A 16,892-nucleotide genomic window follows, 5' to 3' on the forward strand; every position below is an offset into this window, starting at 1 on the left:
AGTACTCAGCAAACGTACCCACGTCTCTCAGATTGTTCACTCGTTCGTTCAGGGTGTGTGCATTTAGAGAAAATCACAACTCAGTGCACAGCCAGCTGCAGGCTCAGGACACCCGGGGCGCAGCTTTAGCAACAGACAACCTTGCAGTGATGGTTGCAGGAGCGTGGACCTGGCCTCCTGGCGATGGGACGTAGGAGCGTGGACCTGGCCTCCCGGCGATGGTTGTAGGAGCGTGGACCTGGCCTCCCGGCGATGGGACGCAGGAGCGTGGACCTGGCCTCTCGGCGATGGTTGCAGGAGTGTGGACCTGGCCTCCCGGCAATGGGATGCAGGAGCGTGGACTTGGCCTCCTGGCGATGGGAAAGATCGAAAGGTTTTAAAAGGGGATTGACGTGCCCAGATTTGTAGCTTCCCCTTGTAACAGTTACTTCAAGTTTTTACAAAATAACACGCGAGATTAAATAGGACTGTGACACTTGTTAAGAAAACCCGCAGTGCCCCGGCCGACTTCCACACACGTTCCAGCTGTCTCCATCCATGTTTCTAAACAATGTGCTCACACTGACTAGTTTCTGAGAGTGTCTGCTGTCGTCCAGTTAGAATGTAAACGGTGTGCTCATAATGACTGATTTCTGAGAGTGTCTGCTGTCGTCCTGTTAGCATGTAAACAGTGTGCTCACACTGACTGGTTTCTGAGAGTGTCTGCTGTCGTCCTGTTAGCATGTAAACAGTGTGCTCATAATGACTGATTTCTGAGAGTGTCTGCTGTGATCCTGATATCATGTAAACAGTGTGCTGACACTGACTGATTTTTGAGAGTGTCTGCTGTCGTCCTGTTAGCATGTAAACAGTATGCTCACACTGACTGATTTCTGAGACTGCTGTCATCCTGTTAGCATGTAAACAGTATGCTCACACTGACTGATTTTTGAGAGTGTCTGCTGTCATCCTGTTACCATGTGAGCTTAGTGCTCTGATGTTGCCTCCTCTGCCCCCCTCGGCTCTGCATGTTTGCAGCTGTAAGGAGCCCATGTGCTATGTTTACGTTAATGTGTCATTATTAGGTTTTGTTCCTGCTGAGCCAGCACATCTGCCTTTTTTTTTTTTTTTGAGTTGTAGTCTCACTGTGTCGCCCAGACTGGAGTGCAGTGGTGCGATCTTGGCTGACTTCAAACTCTGCCTCCCAGGTTCAAGCGATTCTCCTGCCACAGCCTCCTCGAACTACAGGTTTGTGCCACCACGCCTGGCTAATTTTTGTATTTTTAGTAGAAAAATACAATTTTTTTAAAGTAGAAAAACACTAAAAATCGTATTTTAAGTAGAAAATCTTAGCCCGGCTGGTCTCGAACTCCTGACCTCAAGTGATCCTCCCGCTCAGCCTCCCAAAGTGCTGGGATTACAGGCGTGAGCCACTGCACCTGGCCCTGGCTGCCTTTTAACATGGATGGGAGATGCATTGGCGGCTGCTGTATTCCCCCGGGTGCTCTCTGCCTTTTGAGGCCTGGTGGCCACCTGTCCTGGAATCGCATCCCCCACTTGAGTAGCTTTACCATTTTCCGGGGCTGGCTGCTGCATCTGCCTTCCTCCTTTTCTCTGTACCTACTACTAAGTCTTCCCAAGCCGCGGCAGGTGCAGGAACCCTCCTGCAATCCGAGGACTGAGGATCCTTCCACACCGTCAAAGCGCCAGGTCATCCGTGTCATACACAGGCGCCGTGTGTCCTGTGGAGTCACCCCTGGAGACCTCATCCCGGGAGCTGTCAGCTGGGGCCCCCCACCTGTTCTGAGAATGGTTCCCTTCTCTTCTCTCTTGAGTGGGACCCCTCCCCTCTTGAGCCGCCTGAGCTCAGAACAGCCTGTGCCCACTGGCCTCACGAGGATCGCGGCCCCTGGTGAGAGCTGCGTGTGCTCAGAGCCTCGAGTCCTCGGTGTGCAAAGGGGGCGCGGCGGGACCCCCCAGGAGCGCGTGGTGACCGAGGCCGGCTGGAGTCCGCGCTGGGGAGGCTGCGGGGGCCTCCGCGTTGGTTCGAGTGTCGCCGGCCTCGCTGTGCAGCTGGTTCTAGGCCTCGTGTTCGCAACTGTTTTCCACCGAGTCCCCATCAGGCGCACAGGCCCGTGGACCGGGGCTCAGGGGGCAGCACGGGCCCGGGAGGCTTCTCAACCCAGTCTCCCGAGTAGTGGGGATTACAGGCATCCGCCACCATGTCCGGCTAATTTTTGTATTTTTAGTAGAGGTGGGGTTTCACCATGTTGGTCAGGCTGGTCTCGAACTCCTGACCTCAAATGATCCGCCCGCCTCAGCCCCCCAAAGGGCTGAGATGACACCGAGCCCCCGTGCCCGGCCTCCTTCCTCGTTTTCTATGTCAGAGGCCGCAGGCACGGGGGACCCGCTGGCCAAGGCGCGGCTGCTGAGGGCGGTGCGGAGCCGGCCGAGGCCGTGTCGGGGTGTTGGGGTTTCGGGGTCACTGGCAGGGACACGCCGGGGCGTTTGCGGGACTGCGGGGAGCTGACACCCCATGAGAGGCTTCCTGAGGCCTCTGGGAAGCTGCTCGTCCGCGCGGGGTCGGGGGTTCCCGGGGAGCGCGAGTCCGGCCGCCCGGGGAGGCGCAGGGGGACGCGAGGCCGATTCCAGGCGCAGCCGAGCAACCCCCGCGGGACCCCCCAGTCCTCCCGATGCCGCGGCCCTGGGCAGGGCAGACGGTGGGGTCGGGGGTCACTGGGGAGCCTGGGCCTGGTCTGAGGGAGGACGCTCTTCGGGGGGACTGACCGGGCCGGGACCCCCGGGGAAAGGCCGAGCCTGGAGAGGCGGAGGCAGCCGCGGGGTCCCGGGAGAGCGGGGACCGGGGACAAGATGGAGGCGGTTCCTCCTCTCCAGGGAGCTTGGGAGGCTCTGAGTGGGGGGCGCGCGTCCCGCAGGGAGGGTCCCCGGCTTCTCGGGCCATGGGGGGGCTGCGGGCGGCCGGGACTCCCGGCTGCGGCCCCGAAAGACCTCCCTGGGGGGTTCCCGGGGCCGCGGCTCCTCCCTGGGCCTCGGGTCCGTGAGTCGCAGGCAGCTCGTGTTCAGGGAAAGTCAAAGACTCTTTTCTTTCCAATCCCGTGAAACACTCAGAGACTGTCCCGCCGCTGGGGCTCAGCGCCGTCATTCCTGGGGCGTCGTCTCCTTTTCCCGGGGGGCCCCGGTCCCTGTGTTCCCAGCTGTGGCCGGATGCGGGGAGAAGCGGCCAAATCGCGAAGGGCCTGGACAGGGCCGCGTGCGGACCGGACTGCGCTGGGGGAGCTCAGAGGAGCCGCGAGCGATCCAGGGGTCCGGCTCCCGAGAGGCGATGCCAGAGGCCGGGACAGAGTCTAGACGGGGCCGAGTCCCCAGCCCGGGCGGGGGCGGCCTCCACGTGGGAAGACGCGCGGAGCCGGGAGCTCGGAGTCGGTGCAGAGGCCTCGGCTGTGTCAACAGATGGGCAGAAACCCCAGCGTGTGCCAAGCTGCCTTCACCGGCGGGTCTTAAGCGTTTTGGTCTTGGGACATGTTTACACTTTAAAAATTGTTGAAGACCCTCAGAGCTTTTGTTTTTGTGCATTATAACCTTCGAAATATACGGTATTAGCGGCAGGGCGCGGTGGCTCACGCCTGTAATCCCAGCGCTTTGGGAGGCCAAGACGGGAGGATCACGAGGTCAGGAGATCGAGACCATCCTGGCTAACACGGTGAAACCCCGTCTCTACTAAAAAATACAAAAAACTAGCCGGGCGTGGTGGTGGCGCCTGTAGTCCCAGCTACTGGGGAGGCTGAGGCAGGAGAATGGCGTGAACCCGGGAGGTGGAGTTTGCAGTGAGCCGAGATCCACCACTGCACTCCAGCCTGGGCGACAGAGCAAGACTGTCTCAAAAAAAAAAATTAAAAAAAAAAAAAATATATATATATGTGTGTGTGTGTGTGTGTTATATGCATGTATGTGTCACATACATGTGTAAATTATATATGTATGTATATCATATACGTAAATTATATATAGACTATATTAGCAATTAGAACTGAGACATTTAAAAATACTTATGGCTTCATTCATGTTTACATTTCAAAATTTACTTATACATTTTAGATTTATGTGAATTTATGGGGCACAAGTGTAATTTTGTCACAGGCACACATTGCACAGTGGTGAAGCCAGGGCTTTTAGGGAACCCCAATAATGTGTGCTGTACCCATTAAGTATTTTCTTCCCCCCACTCCCTCCCAGACTCTGTTGCCCATAATTCCACACTCTGTGTCCACAGGTGATTCAGCTCCCACTTACGAGTAAGAACATGCAGCATTTGTGTTTCTGTTTCACTTAAGAGAATGAGCACCACTTCCATCCACATTGCTGCAAAACAGACCATTTCATCCTTTTCTGCTTCATTTAAAAACAGCAATAATAAACTCACTAAGTGTTCACATATAGGATAAAAATTTTAGTAATATTTTTAGTAAAAAGAATGGCATTATCTTACATTTTGCAAACCTCTTTCACTGGGTTCTTTGATTTGAACTGCTGTGATACTGTTGTTCTGGTTGAAATTGAGAAAACCTGACCACACACAGACATTGAGTCGGGACAGAGGATTATTTACCAGCCTTTCTGGATAATTGTGCATCATCTTTCTTGGCATTACACAACAGGTGGGAAGTGATGGTTTCTTCAAGGTGAGCTGCTGTGGAACCTGAGACCACGGTGCACATGCTCCATGCTCAGCCAGGCCGTGACGTGCAGCCATCATGCGCTTTGGGTGGGCTCTTACCCGGCGTGGCTTCGTAGCATCCTGCGACAGTCATCTGGAAAAGGTCAGTTCACCGAGTCATGTGGAGCTTCCAAATGTTGACGTGTTTCTTTATTTAATATCAAAAGTCACATTTGCAAATATCACCACCAACTTCCTCGGAAAAGTCTTGACATGCTGACTGGGAAGCTCACGGTGATGGATACAAGTTTTCCAAAATTCTAATTTTTGCTTGAAAGCTCAAATTTTGTTATTGGTAACAAATACTGCAAGTTTACCTTAAAGCAACAGGCTCGTTTGCTCATTTTCAAGAAAATGCCTGCCCGATGCCCAATGACTGTGGCTTGTTGGTTGTTTTTTCAGGTACAGCGTAGCTGGGGGGTGGCAGGTGTGGCTCTAGACTCAGTCGCACACTTTTTCCCAGTCCCGTCAGCTTCCATGTGTGGTACACGCACTCTGCCTGCATTTCCTATGTACTCCCCCACCTGTGGCCATGCACCCCGCTGTGCTGTATGCAAGGCTGAGATACAACAGAATGGATAGTTTTTCTGCCTCGGGGTGGCTTTTAAAAGTGGAGCTGTTGTTTCTACTGCACGATGAGTGCCTGGCTGTGGTCAGGCAGGGTGTGGAGCCGCTGCCCCGTACCTACCAGGGAGTCACCATTCTGCAGATACCGCCTGCTGGAGAAGGCGTTGTCATAAAAGTAGTGACACATTGTCACACGGTGTCACTCAGCATTGTCACAAATGTAGTTCTGATCTGCAGACGCCCTGGCAGAATCCCTGGGAACTTACCCCATGCCAGGACCCACAGGCCGTACGGTGAGAACCTCCTGCCGTGCGTGAGAGGAATCCTCCAGGGACTAGAAGGGAGGCTGTGGTGGGGCTGGAGCCCAGGGTATGTCCTCAACTGGCTGGGGAGCCTCCCCCAGGGGCGATGTAGGCGAGTGCACGTCTATTGGGGTCCCTTCCCTGGTTTGTGAACCTGAGAGGCCACCCTAGGCCCCTGGCGCCCTTCCCTGCGGGACAGTGCCCCTGGCTTTCTGTTCTTGAGACTGCCTCTACTTCCCATGCGCCACTCCCAGCACGTGGAGACTCCTGTTTCTCCCAGGCAGATGGAACCCGATTCTTTCCAACTTGGGAAACGTGATTGGTCTTTTCTGTTCTGTTTCCATTTGCTTTTTGATGTTAAATTTCTGTGAACAAAACTTTCCATTGGTGTCTGTTTTTTTTTTTTTTTTTTTGAGACAGAGTCTCGCTCTGTTGCCCAGGCTGGAGTGCAGTGGCGCGATCTCCGCTCACTGCAGGCTCCGCCTCCCGGGTTCACGCCATTCTCCTGCCTCAGCCTCCTGAGTAGCTGGGACTACAGGCGCTGCCACCATGCCCGGCTAATTTTTTTGTATTTTTAGTAGAGACAGGGTTTCACAGTGTTAGCCAGGATGGTCTCGATCTCCTGACCTCGTGATCCGCCCACCTTGGCCTCCCAAAGTGCTGGGATTACAGGCGTGAGCCACCGTGCCTGGCCGGTGTCTGTTTTAAAGACCCTCAGAACCTGGTGTGCCACGCTAGAGGCTCTATCAATGCAGGTCCCGGGCTGCCTGGAGGAGTGAGTGAGGGATCCATGCTGCGTCAGGAGCTGAGGACTGCTGGGGATGAGACGCATCTCTCTGGCCAGGGTGTTCACTTTAGAGCTATGAGGCGGCCAGGAAGCTGGGCCACAGGCGGGAGGCCTGGGGTCTGGGCGCTACAGCCAGTGCCAGCTCCTGCTTTCCACAACTGGCGGGTTCCACCATCACCTCAGTGAGCCATCAGCAAACGTCCCTTACAGACACTCCATCCGGACACGCACACCTCATTGCCAGGTGGTCTCTCTGCCAACCCTACATCTGTAGAACTCAGCTCAGAGCAGGTGCAGCAGGAGGCGAGGGAGGGAACACTGGCACCCTCACAGCAGCTGGGCCCTTCCATGCACCCTCCAATCTTGTCACCCAGTAGGCTGGCCGGGCACCACGGCCCGGGGGTCTCTGTGGCTGGCAGGAGAGTGGACAGCACGGGACCTGAGGCTGGCCGGGCACCATGGCCCGGGGGTCTCTGTGGCTGGCAGGAGAGTGGACAGCACGGGACCTGAGGCTGGCCAGGCACCATGGCCCGGGGGTCTCTGTGGCTGGCAGGAGAGTGGACAGCACGGGACCTGAGGCTGGCCGGGCACCATGGCCCGGGGGTCTCTGTGGCTGGCAGGAGAGTGGACAGCGCGGGACCTGAGGCTGGCCGGGCACCATGGCCCGGGGGTCTCTGTGGCTGGCAGGAGAGTGGACAGAGCGGGACCTGAGGCTGGCCGGGCACCATGGCCCGGGGGTCTCTGTGGCTGGCAGGAGAGTGGACAGAGCGGGACCTGAGGCTGGCCGGGCACCATGGCCCGGGGGTCTCTGTGGCTGGCAGGAGAGTGGGCAGCGCGGGACCTGAGGCTGGCCGGGCACCATGGCCCGGGGGTCTCTGTGGCTGGCAGGAGAGTGGGCAGCGCGGGACCTGAGGCTGGCCGGGCACCATGGCCCGGGGGTCTCTGTGGCTGGCAGGAGAGTGGACAGCACACGGGACCTGAGACCCTTTCGTCAGACTCAGGCGCCCTCTCTCTCCTCCCTATGAAAACAAAATCTTAGAAAGGGGAAAGTCAGCAGACGGCCGGGACTGCTCACCTCCCCCACCACTCCCTCCATGCTGCTTCTTTGCTGCTACCTCAGAGGTGGAGCTGTCTCCCCAGGCCGTGTGGCAGCTCCTTTCTGCTCCGGCCAAAAGAATTGCAGAGCCCGATTCCACAAGAGAGCGTGCGTGTGAGACTGGGAGGCGTGCTCTGGCTGCAGCCACAACCCTGATGGCAGTAATTTCCTTTGGTTTTGAATTTTCACCTAAAAAAAAAAAAATCCATATTTAGCCTTAGGATAATAATAGCTACTGTTCCTAGCTACATTGCTTGTACAATATGCACACACACATTGCCACGGCATGCATTTGAATTGAACCTGGCACACCTGCAAGGTCAAAGCTGAGGTCATGGCTTGTGATGGGCAGGGAGCGGCTGCCAGTGCTGCCCTGCCCATGTGTGCCCCCATGTACCCAAGTGTGCCTGCATGTATCCTGGTGTGCCCACATGTATCCCGGTGTGCCCACATGTACCCATGTGTGCCTGCAAATGCCCACATGTACCCTCATGTACTCGGGTGTGCCTGCAGATACTCAGGTTGCCCACATGTACCCGTGTGCCCACATGTAGCCAGGTGTGCCCACCTGTACCCATGTGTGCCTGCAGATACCCATGTGTGCCCACATGTACCCAGGTGTGCCTGCAGATACCTGTGTGTGCCCACATGTACCCACGTGTGCCCATGTGGGCAGGGTGGGCAGAGGCAGCACAGTTGCCCACTGGCTCTGACACAGAGGCTTGAAGAAAACCCTGGGGTCCAGTGAGGGCGTGCCCACCTTGTGGGGAAGATGAAACCACCTTCTGCCCTCCCACCCAGCGGCCAGCTCTGGCAGAGCCTCCCAGCGGAGCACGAAGGAGCGTGGACAGGGCTCCAGCTTAGTTCTGACGTGTGTTGGAAGCACCTGTGGGCATCCACTTTGCAGAGCAGCTGCTGTACTGGTGGAGTTGGGGGGTGACCTGGGCCGTTCCCCTATTCTAGGAGGAGTGGCGTTGCAGGTGAGGTTCTGGCTCCAACTCTCTCGGACGGTGCAGATAGGCCTCCTGCACAGTGGCTGCTGCACCCGGCACCAGGGCTGGTCCGGCTCCGCGTCTTCACCACTGAGCACTTTTACTTGATCCTATTTTGTGAGGATATGGTCTTTAAAGTCATGTACCTTTCGATGACAGCAGCCCTGGAGGTTGGGAACCTGCATGACAAATACAGTTGTGGGCCAGTTACTTTCTTTTCTTTTCTTTTTTTTTCTTTCTTTTTTTTTTCCTCGCTCTGTCTCCCAGGCTGGAGTGCAGTGGTGCAGTCTCAGCTCACTGCAAGCTCCGCCTCCCGGGTTCACACCATTCTCCTGCCTCAGCCTCCCAAGTAGCTGGGACTACAAGCACCCACCACCACACCCGGCTAGTTTTTTTGTATTTTTAGTAGAGATGGGGTTTCACCATGTTAGCCAGGATGGTCTCAATCTCCTGACCTCATGATCCGCCCTCCTCGGCCTCCCAAAGTGTTGGGATGACAGGCTTGAGCCACGGCGCCCGGCCTGGGCCACTTACTTTCTGTGTGACAGCTGGAGTGTGTCTGTCCTGACGACTATTTAAGGAGAGGAAGGCCAGCCTGACGCTCTAGCTCAGGGAACTTGGTCATCCAGCAGATACCAGACAGGGTGACCCCTTCAGCCCATCCAGGGAGGGAACAAAGGAAGAAGTGCTCTCAGGGCACTGGCCATTCCCATTGTCCTGGAGACGCTGCCATGCTCCTGGTCACCCAGGGGAGCTGCCAAAGGGGACCCCGACTTTTCTTGGGAAAGTGCCCATCCCTGGGTCTGTGGGCCCCTCCGGCAATGGGTCAGTGCCACCCTCCGAAGGGCACAGGGGTGTGGGGCAGTGCTGCCGGTTTGCCGCCTCGATGAGGGCAGTGGTGTCGGTTTGCTGCCTTGGTCTCTGTAGCCACAGCCATAACATGCCCGCCCTCTTTCCACATGGAAGAGGTAATTTGCTCCTCCCCTGACCCTGGGAGGTCCTGGGCCCCTTCAAACCTTTGCATAACAAAAGGGCCGGCTGGGCGGTTTCCATGCAAGCCAAGCCACTGTGCTTATTAGCACACAATGAAAATTATTAGATGGAGACAAACACCCCACAATAGCAAAGAAAACAAACCAAACCCATCTACACAGATTCCCACAGTCAGCATGACTCACTCTCTGCCTGTTATCCTGCGGTGGGCGGGAGCCTGATTGCTCAGATGTTTTCTCCTCTCCCTGATCCTGACTTCTCCTTTGGGCCTAATCAGGGCACGGCTCTGGGCCGGATCGGGGCCTGTGGCTGAGCTGCCTCGGGCTTGGGTTCTCACGGCCTGGGGTGAACCTGGCATCCCGTGAGGAGGGGCTGGAAACCGAGCTGCCTCAGCCTTGGGCCTCCAGAGGGAGGCGTGTGGGGTCCTCTCGGCTGTCTCCACTTTTCTTTCTCAGGGGATTTTATAAAGTTATTTCCAAGAGCACATGCCCAGTTCATATGCACAGCCAACCGAGCCCCTTGTCCGACTCACACCCATTCCGGAGTGGAGGTGACTGTCCCGCATGGATGAGTGGAGCTTAGGGAAGCTCCGATGCTCCAGGCTCCCGAGGCAAGAAGATGCAGACTCCTCCGAGCCACGGTGCGGTGAGGAGGAGGAGGCTCTTGCTGCTCGGGCCAGCCCCTGCCTGGCCAAGCTCCCAGATAAAAGGTGGGGCGGTGCTGTCCTTCTCCCCCTGCTGGCCTGAGATCTGAAGGGAGGCACATTCTGGAGGGTGCTGGCTCAGGATACCTGGGGTGTGGCTCAGGGCTAGGGTTAGATTTGGGAGGAAGGACAGCCAGGCCCGGCATCTGAGTATGGCCCCACCCTCTGCTCCGGGATGCTGGGGCCTAGAGGGCAGCAGAGGTGGAGGCTCAGCCTGCTCCTGAGGTGGTTCAGTGGGGGGGGCTTTACCATGAAGAAAGGCACTGGGGTGGAGCAGGCCCTGGAGCTCAGCCCTATGCTCTGGGGTCCTGACCCACATCTAGCAGCAGACACAGCAGTGGCACCCACTGGAGGCACGTTCACCAGCCAAGGCCACCAGCCTGGCCGCAGTGCTGAGACAGACCCCGGCCCAGCCCGGAGCAAGTCCTTCATGGTCACTTTCCCCTCACCCAGGAGGCGATGACGGCCTTGGGGGAGCTCGGTCAGTTGGGGAGGATGGCATGCCTGAGAGTGCGCGGTGTCCTGTGGTCACGGCGGGGTCCTGTCTTCCCGGAGCACGTAGGGTCCTGTCTTCCAGGGGCTTGTGGAGGGGTCATTTACCCTGGGCCTGGGGGAAAGGGCCCAGCTGTTCATCACAGGGGCCCCTTCTATGAGTCCCCCCTTTTCTGGGGACACCAGTGGCAAGAGCCCGGGCATCTCCAGAACGGGCCATAAACCACAGCAAAGGCCTCGTGTTCTACAGCATGTCAGGCTTTTAAATAACACGGCATCACTTGGAGCGCACTGGCCCCTGCTTTGCAGTTACCAATGCCAAGGTCACTGCTCTGGGGGCCGCATGTGGCACGTGTCTCGTGCATGTGGCCGGGGCCGTGTCTCTGCATCCGTGTCTCTGTCGTGGGTGTGTCCAGGGCCGTGGCTCTGTGTCTGAGCTGGCCCAGTTTCACTCTGTGGGGAGTCTTGGGGACCGTCCTGGCCTCCCTGAGCCCCAAAGCCAGGCCCATGTGGCCTGTCCCCTCGTGGACACTGGCTGCTGCCGTTTCCTTTGAGCTGCGTTCCTGCCTTGGATCTGCCTGCTGCTGGGCACTGCTCTCCTCAGCCTCTTGGCCTGGGGAAGCTGCCCTGCCCCTCCTGTGCTGGAGAATCCCACCTGGACCCAGCCATTGGTGCCGGCAGCTGCAGGCTGGAGGGGAAGCACTGGGAAGCCACTGAACGTCCAGGTGGGCCTTGATGGCCTCTCAGCCCCTTCCCTCAGCCACGCAGCGACCAGCTCTGCCAACTCTGCCCACACACGCAGCCCCTCCTCCTCTCAAACTCAGCCCCCTCCAAACCCAGGGAACCCCTGGGCGCACTCTCTCCGGAACAGCGTTCTTCCGCTTTTCTGCCTGCTTGGGGCATGTGCGATTCACAGCCCTAGCATTTTAGAAAGCAGATCTGGTGTCTGCATTTGCTTGGTCGGTTGCAAAGGCATTGCCCATTTTCTCTCGGAGCAGAGGCGTTTGCCATCACATGCTCCGTGCCATGGGTGAGGGACAAGGGGCCTCTCCCTGCGCTCTGTGTCCGGCGTGGACACTGCAGTTTGTTCCTTCTGAGCTTGTGATGCTCTGAGCTTGCCCGGGACGGAGCTGGCGGCCTCAGCTTCCAAGCTCCAGAGCTCCGCGTGGATGAAGGACGCTGCCATCCTCCTGCAGCTGGGCCTGTGAAGCAGCTGTCAGAACATCTCAGATTGGGTGTCTCCATCTCTCCTGGCTCCTCGGAGGCGAAGGTCCCTGCAGTCAGCCCTGGAGAGTGGCCCATGGCCATGTCCCCGCGCCTCACCCTGCGCAGGCTGGGCAGGCAGCGTCCTTGGCCAGTCGAGAATGTAACTACGTCTCATGGAAATGAGCCCTGATAAATCACACAGGCTGATTTTCACAGATTTCCGTTCTTTGAACATTCCACTCTTTGAAAAAGATTTTCTCCTGGCTTTTTCAATCAAAAGCACACACTCTAGGCAGACTATTACTGTAGCCAATGCCGTGAGCTGGCGTGTGGGAGGGAAGGCTCTGGATCCTTCTGGAATCTGGAATGGCTCCGGAGGGAGACACACTTGACCCGAGTCCCAGCTCCGCACTGTCCCTGGGCTCCTGCCTCCAAGACCCTCGGGGCTCTGTGGAAACAAGGGGTGATGCCCAGGTGGGACCAGTGCCCTGGAATGTCCTCTGTGCTGAATAAATGTTGGCTCCCCTTGAAGCCAACACGGCATTGGCAAATGAGTTCTGTAGCTGACTGTAAGTTAATTAGTACAACTCTTGCTCTCTTATTACTCTTAGATACAAAGTTAATTTGGAAAGATACATGTTTCTTTTAAAGTTGCATGGTTAAAAGGATGTGGGAGCTGAGCTTAATTAAGAGAGAGTGGCTCCTAGCGTGCAATGGTTGCGGTTGGAGAAAAACATCATTAGATTAAGGGTTTTGCTGCCTTCCCCAGCACAGCCGCCCCGGGCCGCTGGCCCCTCCGTGCAGGGGATGGTGGATTGACCTGGTGTGAACTCTGTGCAGCTCCCGGAGGGGCCCGAGGTGCACGCACACCAGCAGCGGGGAGGGCAGCGGGGCTCGGGCACTGCGGGCGCGCGGCGGGGGGGAGCAGTGCCCGTGGAGCTGACCCCGGGGCCACCCGTGCACCAAGCCCGCTGGCGTCCTCACAGGGGCAGGCCACACAGAAACCCCCGAGAGGGGGCGAGTCCCGGCTGTGTTTTAAGCCCTGGAGGAGAGTATGTAGTGAGTGGCTTCAGACTCCTGTGCCCTGGTCCATGGGCCAAGGACTGGGGCTGGCGTCTGCACTCAGTGCCGAAAGCGTCCAGCAAGAAGACTTGGAGCTTCCTTTCTAAGACACCTCCCTGGCTCTCTGTGGAGCTGAGGGTGCCCGTGTCCTGCCACAAAAGGCCCAGCAGCCTCCGTGCCCTCCTGTCTGGGCCTGGACCCACAGTGAGGAGGGGGCTGCGCTCCTCAGGGCTACTGAAGGCAGGGACAGGAAGCTTGTGGGAAGTGCCCCGCTCAAGTGGTCAGTCTCCGTCCCTCTGGGCCTCACGGACACGGGGCCTTCGGGCCCTGATGGAGCTGCTCGCCAGGGCGCAGACCTTGGGTCCCCCCAAAGGGCGCCTGTCCCGGGAGCAGAGGTCCCTCCCTGTGCCCTGGCCCTTGAGGCCCCTGGCATGTTGCTGGCGTGCAGTAGTGTGTCCTGAGCATGAGAGTTAGGCAGAGGCTCTCGCCTGCTGGAGGCTCTGCCTGCCGTGTGGCCGCTGTTGTGTCTCCACAGGCCATGGGGCAAGAGGCAGAGCCTGTGTGGTCTGTGCTCAGCCGCCCCAGGCCTGGAGGAAGGGCCGGGCAGGCTCCCGTGAGCGCTGTGAACGCTGGGCACCCCCCGCAGCGCCGTCTTCCTTCCTCACCCCATGGAACCCTCTCGGCGTTTCACACATGGGGACTCTGAGGGCGGATTGTCGGGGACAGCGCTGCCGACAGCCTCTCGTGGCGTGTCCAGATGGTCTTTTCAGAGACATCTGCCGGAGGCAGAGACGTGGCCTCTCCTGGATCGGGCAGTGGCTCCCTCCGCCCGGGATCTGGGGTCTCCCTGCGAAGGCACCCTGTGTGTGTGCAGGTCCCGAGCCTGGCTCCAATCCTCAGAACCACCACTGCTGTGAAAACCACCCTGGAGGGTCGTGTCTCTGGCCAGCAGCCAGCAATCCTGCAGGCCAGTGAGGCTCCTCCGTGTGCAATCTCGGTGCCTTGTGCAGCTGGACGTGTGTGGAGCTGCCAGGGCAGTGGGGAGTGGGGTTGGCCCTGGCCAGAGCTGTTTCCCCGCCCCCCACCCCTTCCACCATTTCGCAGCCTCCACGGGTGTCCTGGACTATGCATTTCGCACATGGACTGCAGTCGTGGAGAACTGGGATGTGGAGGAGGCTGGGAGCAGTGGAGACAGCAGGGCCAGACGTGAAGCAGAGCAGAGGAACACAGACCAGGTGAGGAACGCAGACCTGGCGGGGAGTGCAGACCGGGTGTGGAAGCCCCAGCAGAACAGAGGAGCACAGACCCGGTGGGGAAGCCAAGGCAAGGGGTTCGGGAGCCAGCGAGGGGCCCAGGCACTGGGTGAGCAGAGCAGGGTGGGCTCCGGGCCAGGGGCAAATGCAGAGTAAGAGCCCCGGGGGAGGCAGAGGGAAGCTACGCTGGGCAGGAGGGCGAGGCGGGGCATCCCTGGCTCCGAGCACACAGTGGAGACAGAGGACAGCCGTGCTGTGCTGCATTTTCTGATGGAAAAGATGATAAACTATGTTCACGCTGCTAACAAAGACTAAACAATGGCCTTCTCTAAAGCTTAAGAGTCATTATGCTAAAAAGTAAGTTTAGGGGAGAAGAGACAGAGTCCCCTCACAGAAGGAACTGCAGAGAATTTGGGTGGATACTACACCCTCAAGAAACAAAGCGTGTTGGGTTACAAAGATGTAAAGTAAGTGTTCAAGAATCCATACTCTTGTAACTGACTGAAGCACAGAAATGTGAGGCGGCTGGGTGAGCGTGGTGTTCCTCCGGGGCTCTCTGAAGCAGGGTTTGTGTGTGCACACGTGTGTATGTGTGTGCATTTGTGTGTGCCCTGAGGTCTGTGGTCTCCCTGGGAAGCCCTGTTCAGCACAGGTGGGGGTGTCCCAGGGACACTTGGCTGCTGAGAGTTTGGGGATCAGAGTTGCCCTCGGCAGACGGTGTCCATAAAGAACACCCACAGCTGAAAGACCCACGGCCCAGATTCCCCCGGGGGTCCCTGGACCCCACAGTCTGGCTGGTGAGGGGCACTGTCCTGGCCACAGAGACACAGTGGGGGCTCCCATGTTGTCTGTTGCAGAAACTGCAGTACTGGGCTGAGCAGTACCCCAAATTCATGTTCTTCAGGAAACTCAAATGTGACCTTATTTGGAAGTAGGGTCGATGTAGACATCCTTAGTTAAGATGAGGCCATACTGGGTTGAGGAAGGCCCTGAGTCAGGGACTGGTGCTGGTGTCTTTACTGAAGGATGGTCATGTGAATTCAGAGAGATGGGCCCATACAGGGAAGCCAGCTGCGTGCCCAGGGGGCAGAGGGCAGAGTGATGCAGCCACAAGCCCAGGACACCTGGGGTTGCTGGAAGAGGCAGGAAGGCGTCCCCTGGAGCCTTCGGAGGCTCCTTAATTTCAGGTTTCTGGCCTCCGGAGCTGGGAGAGGATAACGTCCATTGCTTTAAGTCCCCAGTGTGTGGTTCTCTGCCAGGACAGTCCCAGGACAGGCTACAGGGATGCGGCTCACAGAGAAGGCTGGGACCTCACCTGGGTGGGTGCGTGGCCTCACGCTGTCCCCTGGGGACTCACTCCTGCCAGGCCTTCGGCTCCTCAAAGGGACCCTAGACAAACTCTCCAACGCTGTGAGGCAGAGGCTGGCTGAGGGTCTGAGAAAGGCTGGGCCTTAGGGCGGCCAGTTTGCCCAGGACTGAGGGGTTTCCAGGGTGTGGGGCTTTCAGAGCAAAACCCAGGAAAGCCTCAGGGAGAGCAGGGTGGTTGCCGTCCTGGAGGTGCCAGGCGGGGACGGCCTGCGGGGTGAACAGCCCATGTTCTGGTCTGAAGGGAGTCTCTGCCGCTGCCTGTGGGAAAACGTCTGCTGGAACGAGTGAGCGGGGGCTGCGGCCGCGTGTGGCACTCCAGACATGGGGCCCTCACAGGCACCCACCTAGCCCTGCAAGCCCTGGAAAAGTCCACCGCCTGGGAGGGGCAGCTGAGCCAGTGACCCAAGACCCTGCCGGCGAGAACGCAGGCTCTCTCAGGGCAGGGCCAGGGGGGCGTCAGAGCAGGGCCAGGGGGGTGGCACTGCAACAAGGTGGCCAGGCCTCCAGGTCCCCTCCTGGGGAAGGGGCTTTTGAACCCCAGGACCAAAAGCAACTGCTTGCATTTCGCTCTGTGGATACTGGCAGGGGTGGAGATGGGGCTACACAGGCTCCTGCAGATGCTCCCGCCTGGCAGGATCTCAGCAGGGAGGGGCTGTGGCCCTGGGGGTCCTGAGTAGAAGAAACAGACTCTTCTCTGCTCTTACGCACAACAATCAACTGAGACTCCATGACCAGATGTGTGGGGTTTTACCCACACGCCAAGCAAACAGGCGGCTCTGCACAGGCACCAGCAGGGACCCTCCAACTCCGTTCAGTTCTTTCTGACTCTTTCCCCAGGAGACAGTGTCTGATCCCACAGTCCCCAAGACCTCTCCCTGCTACCCACACCCACTTCAGACACCAGCGGCAAGTCTGAGCCTTCGGAACTTCCGGCCCACAGGCTGGGTTCCTATGACACCCCCCTGCTTGGGTTCGATTAATTCTCTAGAGCAGCTACGGAACTCAGGGACACGCACTTACATGTGCCAGGTTTATTATAGATGGTATTGCAAAGGATATAGATGGAGAGGTGCATGGGGCGAGGTGTGGGGAAGGGGCTGGAGCTTTCAGGCCCTCCCTGGGCACTTACCCTCCAGGAACCTCCAGAGTCCGTTATACAGAAGCCCCTGACAGTCCTGTTGGGGATCAGCTTGAATAGCCAACCACGGTCGTCTCCTTAGCAGACAAACAGACATCACTCAGGAGACCCCAAGAACTTTAGGAGTTGTATGCCAGGAAGTGGGGATGAAGACCAATGTGTATTTCGGAACAGTTGAGGGTAGCGGGAAGGTGCCTGGCTCGGCCTGCAGCCTGAACG

General features: G+C 58.1%; 1 protein-coding gene across 1 annotated transcript in view; it reads left to right on the forward strand.

Moving 5' to 3' along the window:
- The window catches only part of LOC117064211, an 85,446-nt gene that overhangs the window by 39,398 nt on the left and 29,156 nt on the right, over positions 1 to 16,892 (forward strand). The window contains exon 3 of the mRNA XM_033178471.1: positions 4,656 to 5,574. Coding sequence (XP_033034362.1) covers positions 4,656 to 4,666 — 11 coding nt within the window. The 3' untranslated portion in view covers positions 4,667 to 5,574. The remainder of the gene's footprint in view (positions 1 to 4,655; positions 5,575 to 16,892) is intronic.

This window comes from Trachypithecus francoisi, unplaced genomic scaffold (genome assembly GCF_009764315.1).
Source record: "Trachypithecus francoisi isolate TF-2019V2 unplaced genomic scaffold, Tfra_2.0 Lachesis_group19, whole genome shotgun sequence".
NCBI lineage: Eukaryota > Metazoa > Chordata > Mammalia > Primates > Cercopithecidae > Trachypithecus > Trachypithecus francoisi.